The 15,217-nt window shown below is 49.3% G+C and overlaps 1 protein-coding gene across 1 annotated transcript; it reads right to left on the bottom strand.

The window, feature by feature from the left end:
• Nucleotides 1-304: 304 nt before the first annotated feature.
• On the bottom strand, nt 305-14,902 carry LOC134046120 (putative neutral ceramidase C). The gene is made up of 20 exons (XM_062496383.1): nt 14,776-14,902; nt 13,421-13,509; nt 12,884-13,033; nt 12,244-12,420; nt 11,766-11,893; nt 11,285-11,362; nt 10,724-10,844; nt 9,996-10,121; nt 9,622-9,708; nt 7,965-8,069; nt 7,782-7,863; nt 7,115-7,230; nt 5,927-6,021; nt 5,019-5,058; nt 4,083-4,178; nt 3,560-3,655; nt 2,808-2,957; nt 1,995-2,054; nt 1,357-1,445; nt 305-494 (listed from the first exon to the last, which is right to left on the bottom strand). Exons 1-20 carry the CDS (start codon nt 14,900-14,902, stop codon nt 305-307), a joined length of 2,202 nt encoding a protein of 733 aa, XP_062352367.1.
• Between the last annotated feature and the right edge of the window lie 315 nt (nt 14,903-15,217).

Below are 15,217 nucleotides of genomic sequence, written 5' to 3'. Positions count from 1 at the left end.
TTTACATCATTATTACGATAAGAATCAGTTGAAAACAGGCCTGGCCAGGACACGAACCACTTGACTGAGGATCCATGAAGGGACTCAGCTGCAGGGAAAGGCCAAAACTTTCCAGGATGCCAAGCTCTGTGCATCAAAGGAATATCTCAAGGGGCAGCAGTGACATCCAGAGCCACAAAAACCCCTCCCAGAACATCATGGGATCAGCTGGAGTTGGAGGGGAGCCACAGAAATCATCCAAGTCCAACCCCTGCACATCCCAGACACCGAACCTGCTGCCCATTCCTTTAGGGCATGGGGTGACCTATGGAGTTGTGATTTGGAAGGCTGAGGAGGAGCCCTCAAACGGGAGGGTGATGGTTCTCAGGGGGAACACCCTCTTCTTGTAGTGCCCGAAGTAGCGGAGCCGGTACACGCCCGGCTCTGTGCCAGCTGGGATGTGCCACTCAATGGTCACGTTGCTCTGGCCACCCGATCCTTTGCTCCAGTAAAACCTGGAAAAACAGGCCCAAAACTGCAGTCAGCAAAGGAAATCCAGGTTTCAGTGGAGCTCGCTATGCACAATGAGGTGAAGACACTCCCAGGTGTTATTTTAAGTGTCCCTGTGCAGGGGCAGAGCTAAAGCAAGAGGGTGAATATTCACTTAAATCACAAAAAAAGTCTGTAATTACTGAGCTCAAGGCTTCTGGCAGCCACTTCCACATCAAAAGCCCATTTTCTTTTACAGACTCCTCGTGCAAAAGCCTTTCTGCTCAACCCCAAAACTCTACAGAGAATGCTCAGCCTCAAAACCCCACAAATCATCTGGACACGAGGGTTTTTTTCAGCTGGCTTTGAGGGATCCCTTCTTGGGAAGCTGATGGCACCTAAGGCTCTGAAAAGTGTCACCAGCCTTGCTGCTTTGTGGGTATTTTTCCTGCAGGCTGACATTTCCACACTTAACTTTTCTTTCTTCCAAACTTTAAAAAATTGTTGTCTGTCTGTGCTGCACAGCACATCTGGCCAGTTTTCTGTGTGAGTCCCTCCTGTTTTCTCTTTGGCATCTTATTCATCCCCACGGTGTGCCAGATGGATGGATATGGGCTAGGAGCAAGCTGGACCACAAACCTTCTGTAATCCCTGCCCTTCCTCCTCCCTTTCCCAAATTCACAAACCTCCATTCCAGATTCTGGAGCCAAGGGGAACAACAGTTTTGCCAAATTAACCCCCCAAATACGAACTGATCCTTCCCTGAAGAGGATCACCTGCTGGGCCAAGACTAGCCTGGGCTTGGGAGCTCTGGAGTGAAGCCCTTCAGGTTAGACTGGAATGACTCCCTGGATTCTGGGGGACAGGGAAATGGCTCAGGGCACCCACCTGGTGTCCCAGGAGGCGTCGTTCAGCACCACACGCCAGCTGCTGGAAATGTTGGAGTATTTCTCCACTGTCAAGAAGTTATGCTCAGTCTGGAATAAAAATACCAGAGTTAGGCAGACACTGAAGTTACAGGCAGTGCCCCACCTTCCGTGGCACTTTAAACTGGATAGGGACTGTGCTTCCTCATGCTTTACTGGCAAATGTGGGAATTGCTGGCAAAAGTGCTGTGTTTTACTGCCAAAGCACAAATTTAAGCTGATAAATGATGCAAAGAACTTATCTGTAGGAAGAGAATGGGCAGTGACAATGTCTATGCAAGGTGAGTGATGGAATTAATTAAGTGCTTTTCTAATTTCTTTTTTTTTATTATTACAATAAAGCACCAGGGTGGTAGGATGGAAATTAGAGACCAGGTTTGCCCTGAAAACCAACCTAGTCTAACACCTAATAAGGTTCAACTTCGATAATATAAAGAGATCACAAACAGCCCAAATTCACTTATTTGCCCCAAAAGCTTTCTGGTGGTGTGAATTCCCAAAGCACACATCTTCCTCTGGTCTTCCAGCAAAGAAAAAATCCTACCCAAACATCAATTAATCCCAAGCACCCCAATTCCAGCATCATTCCATCGCATTTACCGCATTCTCCGCAGAGTTCCTGGGGTTTGCACCCACAAAAGTCACTTCAGCAACTTCTTTCTGGGGGGTGGAAATTGAGATTTGTATTAAAGGCTGAGCAGCACATTAAGAGCATCCTTTGAAGAGGTCATTTGATGTATTTAGGGGTGGGTTGGTTCTGTGTTGTTTTATTGTGCTTGGTTTGTTGTTGCTCTTGTTTTAAATTATATATGATTTCACTTGTTGCAACAAGGGGACAATCTGTGCTTTGAACTGCTGCTCTGGGCCTTGCCATTCCACTTGCCCTGGATAAACTTCACCACTTCACATAAAAAAACAGAGGAAATAAGGGAGATTTTTCAGAGTGCCTCCCTGTCTTACTGCAGGGATAAGGAGACAGCAATGAGGTGAAAGCCCTTGCTCTGAACATGTTATCTAAATACTGAGCATTGAAAACAGAACCATTTCTGATATTTTTATTTAATTTCGTTTCCATTCCACAGCAGAGGCATCAAAGGTGACCTAACTGCTGTTTGCAAAAACTCACTGTACAATATTTGCCTACTTAAGCAACTGCTATTTTGTTTTGAAGCAGAAGGGGAAATCTGCTTTGTGCTGAATGAAGGGCTTTTATTTTCCCCTTTATTCACCCATTTCATTCCCACTCAGTACAGTGGCATAGGCATGGGACTGCTCTGTCCCTGCTTTCTCAACCATGCCCACCAGAGAGATGAGACCTGCTTGGTCTGTGGGCACCACAGACTCGTGGGGTGAGGGAGAAGAATTTAAAGGCAATTTCTCAAACAGGTTTTAGGGACTCCCTGAAGCTCTCACCTCTCGATACTCTTGTCTCACTTCGTTCAGCACATCCCCAAAGGTTTTGTTGGCCGGCGCCTTCTCTGCGCCGAGAGAAGGCAGCAGGGTCAGGTTGGTCACCTTGAAAAGTGGGGGCTCTGGACCACGGGGCAGCTCCTCAGTGGCATTCTGGGAGAGGGAAGATGTGCTCGTTAAACATCCACGTGGACAGCCAGAATTCCCTGTGGAACCACAGCGCTGCTCTGGCTCTGCCTCCCACCCTCTGCTTGCCCAGATTGTAGGAATAATGAAGTGAGCGTGAAACCAAAGCAGAGGATCTCCATCTGTGCCCTGCCTGCAGGAGCAATCCCTGCAGGACCCCTGCTGCCCTGTTGCTGGGGTCTCCTAAATGCAGCCTCAGGATAACCCAGGATATTCCTGCCCACCGCTCCTGCCCATTCACACAGTCACGGAGATAATGGGCATCACCAGGTACACCAAAAACACAACCGAGTTTTTTTTTCTTTTTGGTAGGAAAGAAGCAACTTCAGGCTGTGCTGAAATGCTGGAGGTACGGATTTCCTACACTTAGAGCTACAAAACCCCTGGAATTTCTCAAGTGGTGTCAGATCCCCATTACAGGAATTATTTTCATACCATGTAGTGTTTCTCAAGGTGGATTGTGAAGAGGGAGGGCAGCAGCTGGGTGGCCTCAGTGAGGAGCAGCCACGAGCACTGCACAGGATTTAGATGTCCCCAGCAGCCTGTAGCAGGTAGGAAATGCTGCTTACCAGAGCAATAGCCTTGGCCAGGCCCCTGTACAGCTGGATGTAAGCAGAAAGGGTGTGTGGCCCATAAATGGTCGAGGCAGCCTCGTATCGTTGAACCTGGAAAGGACAAATTCGGGAGAGGAGGGCTGGGAGGGCTCCTGAGTGGTTTGTACATCCCATCCCACCCAGGTCAAGATCAGCACTGGGGTTATTTGCTCCCTTTCTGATAAGGAGACAGCCCCAACAACTCGCCGTCATATTTCTGCTGCAATTTCAGGTTACTCCTCATTCCCCAACCTGTTGCAAACAGGGAGGGCCTGTTTGCTCTTCCAGTTAGAACAGTTTTTACCCTCTTTTAAAGGCTCTTGATGCCTCCCCCTCCAACTTTTTGGGGTGGGATCCTTCCAGCCCCAGTTCTTCCAACCTTCCTTCACAGTTCTCCCTGCCTGTTTTTGTGGCAAAGGAGAAGACCTCTAAACACACATCATTTCACATGAAGAGCCAACAGCTGAACTCAGATTCAATCCCCAGTTTTAACATTTACCTGGTATTCCTCATAGGTGGTGATGTAGTGGGTGTAGACGTTGCACAGACCTGCAATAACAACGTTCATCCCTCGTGTCCCATGGGAATCAAATTCCTAAGGAAGGAAATAAAACCCTTACCTTGAAACAATTCCTTAATACACCACTATACTGTTGTTATTACTGATACTGTTGTTATTATTATTATTATTATTATTATTATTATTATTATTATTATATTAATATTGTTATTACTGTTCTACTAGTTGGTGGTATTATTATTATTAGTAGTAGTAGTCTGTGTATTATTTGTATTATTAGTATTATTATCATCCAGGACAGAATACAAAGTTATGGTGGAAGGAGGGCTGGATGTTCAGGAATGCAAACCTACAAGCGCAATCTGCCTTTTTTAAGGCCTCATATTCACTCCCCAAAGAAAAAGAGGACAAATGACCTCACATGTCAGCAAATCTAGGGGGTTTTGGAAGCTGATGTCTGTATACTCCTAAAAAATTAGGGATATAAATGTGAGAAAGGCCCAGTGAATTGTGGAGACAGCATCTGGGATTGGGATTTTATTTAGGCTGCAGCCAGAATGTGTCAATCAAATGGAAAAAGTACTTTTTTTTTTTTTAAGTTTTTCTCATATTGCAAAATCCTGGTAGGGATTAAGGAGCTGAACCCCTCCATCCCAGAGTCAAACTCCTGCTGGCATCAGTTGTGCCTGAATCCCTGTGGAATTGGCTTAATGGCTTGAAACCCGATCAGCTGGTGTTTTGTGGAGGATATTAATTTCTCCTGCTTGTCAGGAAACAGATGGAAAATCTGTCTGAAGAAAATGGGAGAAGGAAACATCTGTGGGACACAAGCCCCATGAGCCCAGCTGGGAGGAGAGGAGGGGAAAACCAGGAGGCTCAAGAAAAGAGAAGTTCTAGACGTGCTCAGCAACTCACACTTTTAACAGCTTCCCTCAGCCTGCGTCCAGACATGGTCCTAGGGCATGGAGGGAACAAAGTCAGGCTCCAGAATCACAGAACCCCAGGATCCTCGAGGCTGGAAAAGCCCTCCCAGCCCACGGAGCCCAAGCTGGGATCCCCACCTTGTCCCCAGCCCAGAGCACTGAGTGCCACGTCCAGCCCTTCCTTGGACACCTCCAGGGATGGGCACTCCAAAGCTCCCTGGGCAGCCCCTGCCAAGGCCTGAGCACCCTTTCCATGGAGAAATTCCTCCTGCTGTCCAACCTGAGCCTCCCCTGGCACAGCTTGAGGCCGTTTCCCCTTGTCCTGTCCCTGTTCCCTGGAGCACAGCCCGACCCCCTGGAGTTGTTGAGAGTAGGGATCCTACTTAGCAGGATCCAGCTTTAGCAGGAATTGCTGGCTGGATTTGCAGCACCCACCAGAAATTCCCACAGTAGCTCCAGCACTGCCCAACATCCCTTAAAGCCTCAATGCACAAATTCAACCAAAACACCTCAAAACATTTCACACCCATCACCGCCGCCAGGGCGGGGCTGGAAATTTCTACCCAGTGCAGGGTAGAAATAAAGGTAGCAGAGATAAATCATTATCCAATTTAAATTTGCATCACTGCATCACCAACAGTCAGTGCAATTCATCATTATGGTGTCCATGGTGCCAAAAACAGAATCAAAGTTAACAAATTCCTTTGGATTCCTTGAAACTGCATTTTGTTACAACCAAAATTATGCAGGAAGCCTATGTGCATCTCAGTCGTTCTCAGGTTGATTTCTGGGACAGTTTTTGACCCTACCCCCCCTTTCTACCTTGCAGGCATAACTGCTCCAGGGGGTTTGAATGAAAACTGGGTGCAATAAATAGAGCAAGACCCAGGGAATACACACGTGAACTCCCCGGGGACAGCAAGGATTGCCAGGGATCCAATGGCAGCGATCTGCACATCCACGATGTCGGGGTGCCAGGGGTGGGGCCAAGTCATCTGAGGGGGAGAAAAAAGTGCAGATAAATATTCTGGTTTAGGAGAAAAAAAAAATAGCTGAGGTGTTTGCCTTCCTACAGTAATCAACCAGGCAAGTACATTTAATATGTGAATTTATTTGTAAATTGAAGTTAATTTATTTGTGAAACACACAAGAAAGTGTTTTACCTTCATATGATGTCTGACCATAAGAGTCACATAAAGCACAGATAGATAGGATGGGTAAGGCAAAAAAAAAAAAAAAAACAAAAAACAAACAAACAAAAAAAAAAACCTAAATGAGGTGTTGCCAGAGAGACAGTTTTAGTCAAAGTAAAGGTAAAGAAAGTCAGGGTAGCACCCAGAAACCCCTCACCTGCATGGAAAAAGGACAGAATTGGGACTGATAAGGAGAAAAAAAATCCCATTCCAGTAAGCCAGAAAAGGTTGGTTTTTTTTCCTGAGGAGGAATTTGCTTGGGGCAAAAACATGAATGGCAAAAGCTTGTGAAGCACACCAGAAGCAGGGGGCCTGCCAGAGCATCCCTAAGATGTGCTAAAGCCATAAGAATAAAGCGTGATTTACTCTCAGTAACACCATCCTGCATGGAGGAGGAAGGCTGGGAGGAGCTGCGGCCTCTTTTTTGGGGAGAGCTGAGGTGAGGAGCTGACTGAACACAAAGTGACAGCAAGGAAGCTTCAAAGGAGGCTGGTGAAAGGAATAACAATGAATTTCCTTATCCAGATGGCCTGGCCTAAATGCTCTAAAGAACCCTGGACATGATCCCTCTGCAGGGCAGCAGCACTTTTGCCTCAGTGCCAAGGGAGCATCAGGTGGGAAAAGGGGCAGCAATTTCCAAGCAGAGTTGTAAAAGCAGGATTTGGGGAGAGCTCAGAAAGTGCAAAGTCCAAGCCATGCCCAGTCCCATGGGCTGGGATCAATGGAGCAGCAGCTCTGCAGAGCCCATGCAGCTTGAGCTCCCTCCTTGCTCTTCACCAGACATCACAGACATTGCCTGTAGCCCCCAGACAAACCCATGAGGGATTTGGATCAGTGATCCCAGCCCAGCTCAGTGATCCCTGCACTCCCCAGGCACACACAGCTGTGTCCTTACCTCACCCGTGCTGAAGAGGATGGGCTTGGGTTTGTGGCAGGCTTTGGTTTCGTTTGATGGCTCTCCCAGCAGCTGATCCCGGATTTGATCCCAAAATGGGTCCCCTTCTACTGAGCCTAGAGGGGGAAACGTATTTTAACACTGTTCCTCAGCTGCCCCAGCAGCTCTCAGACAGGCACTCCCTGCTCCCTGGGACAGGATATTCCTCAGTGGGCTCTGACCACCTCCCTTTCCTGGGGTGGCTTGAAGAGTTGAGCTTCAGCCCAGCTCAGCCCCATCCTGGCAGCCTTCAGGTAACAAGAACAAATGAGCAGGAGAGTCCCAAACCAAGCCTTTCTTTTTCCTGTTCCCCATCCCATCCCATCCCATCCCATCCCATCCCATCCCATCCCATCCCATCCCATCCCATCCCATCCCATCCCATCCCATCCCATCCCATCCCATCCCATCCCATCCCATCCCATCCCTTGCTCTCCTTTCTCCAAGGCATGGCCATATACTTTTCCCAAAGGGACATAGACAAACCAGCAAGGGGATTTCCTCCACCTTCCTAAAAACCATCCCTGTGGATGCTGTGAGGTGACTCCAGGGGTTTCAGTCTCTCTGGGGGATACCCCATGCCCTCCCTCTTGGTACAAAGCCACATTGGGATCTGCCCCCAAATTACCTTGGGTGAAGTTGAAAGCCCCCACTCCATCAATAGTCCCCGCAGCAAAGCTGTGCCCCAGGGCTGGTTTACAGGTTTTGACCTAAATCAGAAGGGGAGAAGAAAAGGAAAAAGAGAGAAAACCCATTTCCCTCATCGTGGCAGGTGCTGCTGCAGGAACAGGACATTTCCTCCTGCTCTCACCGTGCGTGTGGCATTCAGCTCCACGGACACATCACTCATGTTCACCCACTGGTGGGCTGAGATCAGGGGTCCTGTCACCTCCTGGGAGGCTTTTTCATACAGCTCCTAAGGGACACACGAGGTGGGAAAAATGCTTGAGGGACAAGAGGTCAGGAGCCCAGCTTCGCTGAGGAACAGCCGTGTGGATATTTCCTCATCCCACCTTCCCGGGGTCTCTTCCAGGCACTAATGCAATTCTGTATTCCCAAGTCCCTTTGTTTCTGTCACCCTGCATGCCCCAAGTTGTGCAAGCTCTCCCCATCTCGGGGCAGGAGGACACTTTTCTTTCACAGCTGAAACATGCCCCTATTTCAGCAGTGTGGTAACTTCCTTCTCCTGGTTGCCACCTCTCAGCCCTTCTCACATCTTTAGACCAAGCAGCAAAAATGTTTTCTGTGAGAAAGAAGCACTTTGCTCTGCTCACTGCCTCGAAATGCTGGGACTCTACCCTGTATTTACTGCACCCCTGACAGGTGAAGGTATCTACTACACACACTCAGCCCTCCAGGGAATGGTTTTCCAGCCTCATTCCTGGGTTGGTACAAGGGAAGGGTGGCAGAAGTTATTCAGGTTTAATGACATTCCTGGAAGGAAGTGACGGCACTGAGGGAACTGAGCCTTTGAAGGGCAGGATCCTGAGGTGTTAAAGATAAAAGCAGAATTTTCCCCCTGTGTTTGATGCACACACCAGCACTCTTGGCTGGGGACAGAGGCATGACCAGCCTGGAGTGACTGGAGGGCACAGCCTCTGAAACAGTGACTCAAGACAAAGCCACCACCAAGCCTCCTGCTCTTCCTCCAGTTCCTACAAGCTTCTGTCCCTGTAATGCTGCCAAAGCTCTCCTTGCACTCACTGCACTCACATCACACAGGAGGGGAACCAGCAAATTCAGCCCAGGTTGGCTTTAGAGCCCACAGGTGACAAAGGGGAACCCTTAGGGCCAAGCAGAGCAAGGGGAGCATCCTCTGTGGGGGCTTGAGCCACACATTTTACCTCACATTTGTGTCAGTTTGGGAATGGGATGCCAAACTGGCACACAAGTGATGAGTGATGGTGTCTCTGAGCTCTTCCAGGAGGATTTTCCCCATCATGATGCCTTTGAGATGAATGGGAGGGAGGGGGAGAAGATAAGATGGCACATCCTCCTTATATTCCAGTGACCAAAACCCCAAGCCAACACTTTCAAAGGACAGCACCTGCAATGGTGTATCTAAATAAAAGTATGAGTTGTCCAGTCTAAATTCAGGTTTCTAATCAGATGTATTACACCTGAGGAAATTTTTCAATGCCATTAAGATTTCCTACGCTGTCCTAAGCCTAACAAATCCCAGGCTCTGAGGTCCTCTTAATTCCAGTGGACAAAGACATCACCAGCCGGTTGCAGAGCTCCTTCACCCATTAAAAACCAAACCAAGGAACTTTAGAGTAATTTAAACCTACAAACATTCACTAAAACAGGTATAAGATAGATAGAATATGGAATATAGGAGAAAGGATATGGAATATAGAATACAGAATATCCAGAGGGAAGGGATCCACAAGGTTCATCAAGTTGCTCAAATGACCATGAATTGCTAGCAGCACTCACACACTCTCAGAAAGCAGGGTATCCCTTACCTTTGCTTTCAAGTAGATATTTTGCCCTATAATCCTGGTGCTCTCAAACATGTCATTCCCGGGACCCTTGGCCATGCACATGGCTGCCTGTTGGGAAATTTGTTTGGTGCTCAGTGATTATGGAGAGCATCAGGCACTGTTAAGTGGTGGTCAGACTGTGGGAGCTGAGGGCTTCTTGCAGGCCACATCAAAATTAGGCACAAGGTTACTAAATTTGGGGTGAATGACCAGAAAATTGGGTGTGTGAGGGACAAAGCGCAGTTAATTCCTGGGAGTGGCATCCAGGATAGTCCAAAGAGAGGTGATATTTTATTTTAGTGCCCTCTCCATGCACGGTGGCCCTGCAGAAGGTGGGGCAGGGGGGTCACACTCACCCCTCCGATGGGACAGCTGCTCTGGGGGTTGTCACACGAGTCACCCGTGTTGGCACAGAAGGGTCCCCGTGTGTTGGGGGACACATCTCCCAGGTTGGATGAGGCAAAGGCAGCCACAAAGGATCCCTGCCAAGGTCAGAGGAACGTTGTTGTGATCACCAATAAAATCTGGTTTATTCCCAAAGTCACTGGGAGCACTAGATTGGGAATGTAGGCACATCCCAAGGAAGAGCAGGGAAGAACTGGGTGCACACAATGCTATTTTAGGGAGAGCTTCGCACCACCTTGGTGCGCAGACAGTGGTTCCTCCTCCCCCTGTTCCACCTCAGGTCTTCCCAGTGTGTCCCCAGCTTCTCATGTTGCTGATCAGATGTTTATGGGTCATTGGAGCACCTTGGTACAGGATTTTTTTCCTTCCAGGACCAATTTACAGGGTGAGAACTATTTGAGCTAACTGCAGGGACACTTCTCAGGTTGTTCAAGGCTTGAACACTTGCAGGGATGGGGCAACCACAACCGCTCCAGATTTTAATCAAAATAAAAGTGAGTTATTCCTCAAGTCTGAAAAACCGCCACTGATGACTAACTTGGAAAGTCGAGAACACGCCTTCCAATTTCCCTTCTGTAGAGGAAAAAGGAAATAAATCAAAGCCTCCACCTCCATCCTTGTGTTTCTGTTTGCCCTGCTGTCCCAGCCCTGTTTCACCCGTTCCTTTGGGCACTCCCACCTCTCCGGGGAGCATCCCCTTGTTCTTCTCCTGCTCGAACAGGTAGGAGGCGTAGCCCACGTTGTCACTGTTCACCAGGTGGTTGGAGTTGTTCATGCTCACCGGGTGCACGGCAAACCAGCTGGGGAGGGGTCACAAGGCACACTCAGAAAATGCTCTGCTCACTCCATGCAGCAGCAATTGACCCGTTCAATCTTATGTATTTGTGGGAATTTTCTTTGGGAGAACACACACGCACAGACTCGTGGTGCTTAGGGATGGGTTAACAAGAGCACAGGATTCCCATCCTTCCCTTCCTAACCAGGGGGGCTCTTGGCTGTAACAATCCAAGCCTTGAGGTCACAAGAATTTCTCACTGTTGACACCAGGGCCACCAAGAGCTCCTTCAGACTTGAACTGACTCTTGCAGTAACCCAGGGAATTCTATTTTGCAGGGATTTTTATATTCAAAGGAGCAAGGAGGAGCCAGTGATGTAAAAAAGGGGGTAAAATGGAACACCTTCGCTCTTACAAAAAGTAATGAGGGTGTGGAGAAGAGCCTGCTGCTCTGGTGGTCAGTACCTGATAAGGCCTAGCTCATGTCCATCCTCATCTACCATCTTCAGCACCACCATTTCTTTATCCGTGTTAGATGAATACCTGGATGGGAACAAGGCAGGGAAATCCTGTCAGAGTCAGGGCTGTGGCTGTGCTCTGCACTGTTCTGGCAGGTTAAATCCCCACTAGGCTGAACAAGGATGTGAAAAGGTCATTCCAGGTGCTACCAGCACACAGCAAAGCCTTAGAGAAGCATCTGAAACCAGCTGGGAAGGTGAGGGAAGAGCTGTGGCTGTCACTGTGCTCAGGCACTGCTCCTCCAGGGAGTGGATATAACACAGATTTGTGCACCAAGGACAGTACTTTAAAGCCCTCTGACTCTTAATTTGTTAAATAAAGCACAAGCTCACATCCTTGACCAACTCCTTGTGCTTGGAGAGGGCAACTACAGCTTTCAAGCCCTTTTCAAGCAGTTAATATTTTCTCCTTCCTGGGGAGGTTTTACCTGTTCCGCTCGGACTCTGGGTTCTCGAGGTAGGAGAAGGGGCTCCGGTTGATCTGGCTGTTTTCTACTGTGCCCCTGTTTATAAAGAGCCTTCCTTTCTTCATGTTCTCATGGGCAATATCTATGCTCTGCAAAGCAGCAAGACAGGGAGTATCAGTCTGTAAGGCACATGGGAGGTCATCTGGAAAACTCTTTCTTTCCCTTCCTGTCCATTCCCCCAACCCTTCCTTGGAGTTCGGGAGTGCTTGTTGGTTTGGGACTTTTTCTGAACTCATCTAAAATTCCAGAAAACTATGACAACATTTGTGAACTACCAACAGCTGCCTCTGAAGAAAGGATTCAAAGCTCCTGCTTTTTTGAGCTGCTTTCACTGGCAAACACGAGCCCACCCCAAAGGGCGTTCCAGGCTGTGCCATGCGGAGGTGCCACCCTGAACACCTCAGCCAGAGCTGAACACATTGAACAGGGTGACACCGACCTTCACAATGCCATTCACGATGGAGTTGAGGGCTGGCCTGATGAGCCCCTTGCTGGTGATCCAGAACAGGGTGTACTGGAAGTACCCTCCGGGGCCGGAGTGCGTGTGGGTGCCGCTGAGGATGACGTTGTCCTGCCTGTACAGATCCCCGTACTTGCTCCGCAGCTGCTGCAGCACCTGAGGGTAATGAGATACTCCTAAAAACCCTTTCTCCTACACAAAGGCTAAGGGGATTTGTGCCCAGCCCTTGCAAAAACCCCAACCATCCATCCCCCATCCTCACTCTTCTCTTTCTTCCTGGCACAATGAGGTGTTTGTAGCTGTCAGCTTGGAAAGAGCCTCACAATTGGAATATCTGGTAAAAGACCTTTATATCCAACCTGAAGTGAATCCCAGATAATCCCAGGATGATCCACAGCTCTCCAGCACCTCCCTCCCTCCTCTGCTGCATTAGAGGCACCATGATAATGCTTTTGTGGTTCCAGTGAACTCCTGGAAACTCTTCCACTAAGAGAAGAGTGAGCAAAGTCCAGCCTCATTTGCTGAGGTGTCCAAAGCACTTCTCCAGCAGAGACACAGCATCACCCCGAGGAAATCCCAAAGGAAGCAAGCAGTCAGCCCCTCCTTTGCAGCCCCTTACCTCCAGCCTCAGTCTCTGGGACACCATTCCAATGTCGGCGCTGACGAACACGACCCGTTTGGAGTCCTGGGGGTCTGCCACGATGAATGCTCGGCTGTAGAGGCGTGAGAGGAGCCCCCCACCCACCTGCTCAGGGTTGGCATATCCCATCTGCAAGAGAGATGTTCCATCATAAATACTGAGCCACTTACTCCTCTGTGTGCATATTCCTGGGTAGAAGTTCCCAAGGGTGGGAGGACACATTCAGCAGCTCTGAGCTGCAGCTCATGGAATGGTTGGGCTTGGAAGGGGCCTCAAGGGGCCATCTCAAGGGGCCCCTTGGAAAGGGCCATCTCCTTCCATCCCTCTGCCATGGGCAGGGACACCTCCCACCAGCCCACCTTGCTCCAAACCCCAGAAAAATTTCAATTTGTATTCAAAAGTGACACACATTTGGCAAGGCAGAGGCTCTAGACCAGAAATCGTACAAAAAAAGTACTCACAAAGGATGTAAAAATCAGTATTTCACCAACCCCATGAGGAATTCCCCCAGCTCACCAGAGGGACTTGTGCCACAGGCCCAGTGCAGTCAGCTCTGCCAACACCCACCAAGTACTTTGCCTCTTCTACTATGTTGTTGGTGGACTCTGTAAGAACAACAAATGGCAGATCATTGGGCATGAACGAGCAGAACCAGGGACAAAAGAGGCCAAAGAGAACTGGGAACCAGATCCCAGTGTTGTTTCACACAGAAAATTCAGCTCAGCAGTGTCAAGAAAAGAGGGATGGTGTGTCAGGAGCACTAGGGAAGAGAGAAGGGCACATCCAACACATCCTGTGTCCAGTGCTGGTGCCCTGGTCCTCCCCAGAGAAAATCACAGCAGATCCAACTGAAGATCCGAGAAGGGAAAAGCAGTTCTGAGCAGTGATTTCCAGGCAAATGGTGAGGAAAAGTTCTCCCAAAGGAGATCATGTCTCAGCCCAGCCACCAGGAAGGTGCAGAAATCCTTCCAGGCGGGACAAACCCATGGAAGAAAAGCCATTGAGTGCTACCAAATCATAATGAGTCAGAAAGGTTATCTGCATCTCAGGAAATCTCAAAGCCACAAATCACTGGAGGCTGAGACAACGCTGTGGGAAGATATGAAATATTTCTGTGTGCTTGCTCTGTTCCCAGAGCCCTCCCCAGGCAGCTGCTGGTGCCCAAGGCAGGGCTTTAGGATCAGGGGATGCTCCATCTTCTCAGCCTGGCCTTTCCTGGGGTATCAGTTGAAACAGAGGAGAAGGGAAACACACTGGCCACAGACTGATGCCATTTCTGTCATTTAAAATGACACCAGCCAACTGGGTCACCCTCTTAGAACTCCTCCTCCTCCTCCTCTCCCCCCTCCCTCCCCCCCAAGAGCTCTGACACAGAGGAAAATCACCTGGGCAAAATTCTAAAAACATGAAGTTTTGAGCCTCAAATGTGAACGACATCCAATCTGAGACCCAAATCTAGAAGTTGGAAGGTCCCACTGATGAGATGTTGAGTCCAGCTCCCTACACCCTCGTGCCCTGTGCCTGGGAATGGGGTTGGAGGCATCAGCGGGGTGTGAAGGGCTTGTAAAGCCCCTAGGTCAAATCCTGGGAGCAGGGGGTCCTGAGAAGGCAGAGAGAGGGAAGGGAGGATGGAAGGAATGGATGGATCCCTGAAGCCAACCTCAGCCATCCCCAAGGCTGTGCATCCATGCCCAGAGAGCTGCTGCTCTGGGGGTCCCTGCTCCTGCTGCTGCGGTTGGATGAAAGGACCACGAGCAGAGGTGGTGGTGACAGCTCAGCAGTGGCCTGGAGACCTCCACCTGTTCCCCTCTAATTTAAATCCTGCCCTGGGCACCCCCTGGGCTTGGAGGGGCTGGGATAGCTCCACTTGCCATCGGTGTCTTTGTTGAAGAAGTGCAGGACCAGGAGCACCACGGTCAGGGCGATCATCAGCACCAGGCACACGATCAGGATCACCTCCAGCCGGGAGAAGGAGCACCTGGACTTCTTTCCACGCATGGTGGGGGCACTGTGGGTGCAGAAAGGAGCCAGTGGGACATCCCAGCGAGGGGCACATCCCACCCAGAGCTCACATCCCACCCTCAGAGACCTGTCTGTGTCCCCCATCCCAGTGTCAGAGATTGCAGCAGCACCGAGAAGGATGGGAAATGGAGATTTACTTTTCAGCTTAAATCGTTGACAAAAATGTTATCTCCTACTGGCAGCAATCACCCCCTGACAAGACAGGGAGAGCGCCCAAATTCCCGACCCTGTGCTTCCCAAGACACTTTGCTCACCCTTCTGAAGAGATCTGGGAATAAACCCCACAATATT

The sequence above is a fragment of the Cinclus cinclus genome, chromosome 7, assembly GCF_963662255.1.
Source record: "Cinclus cinclus chromosome 7, bCinCin1.1, whole genome shotgun sequence".
NCBI lineage: Eukaryota > Metazoa > Chordata > Aves > Passeriformes > Cinclidae > Cinclus > Cinclus cinclus.
The sequence above is the reverse complement of the archived record's forward strand: the minus strand, read 5'-3'. Positions and strand labels throughout refer to the sequence as shown.

Excerpts from the sequence above, each read along its gene's own strand:
- LOC134046120 (XM_062496383.1), bottom strand. The coding sequence starts at position 14,902 with ATGCGTGGAAAGAAGTCCAGGTGCTCCTTCTCCCGGCTGGAGGTGATC. Across the intron at positions 13,510-14,775 it reads CTTCAACAAAGACACCGATG|AGTCCACCAACAACATAGTA; the intron begins GCAAGTGGAGCT and ends TTGTTCTTACAG. Across the intron at positions 9,709-9,995 it reads GCAGCTGTCCCATCGGAGGG|GCAGCCATGTGCATGGCCAA; the intron begins GTGAGTGTGACC and ends ATTTCCCAACAG.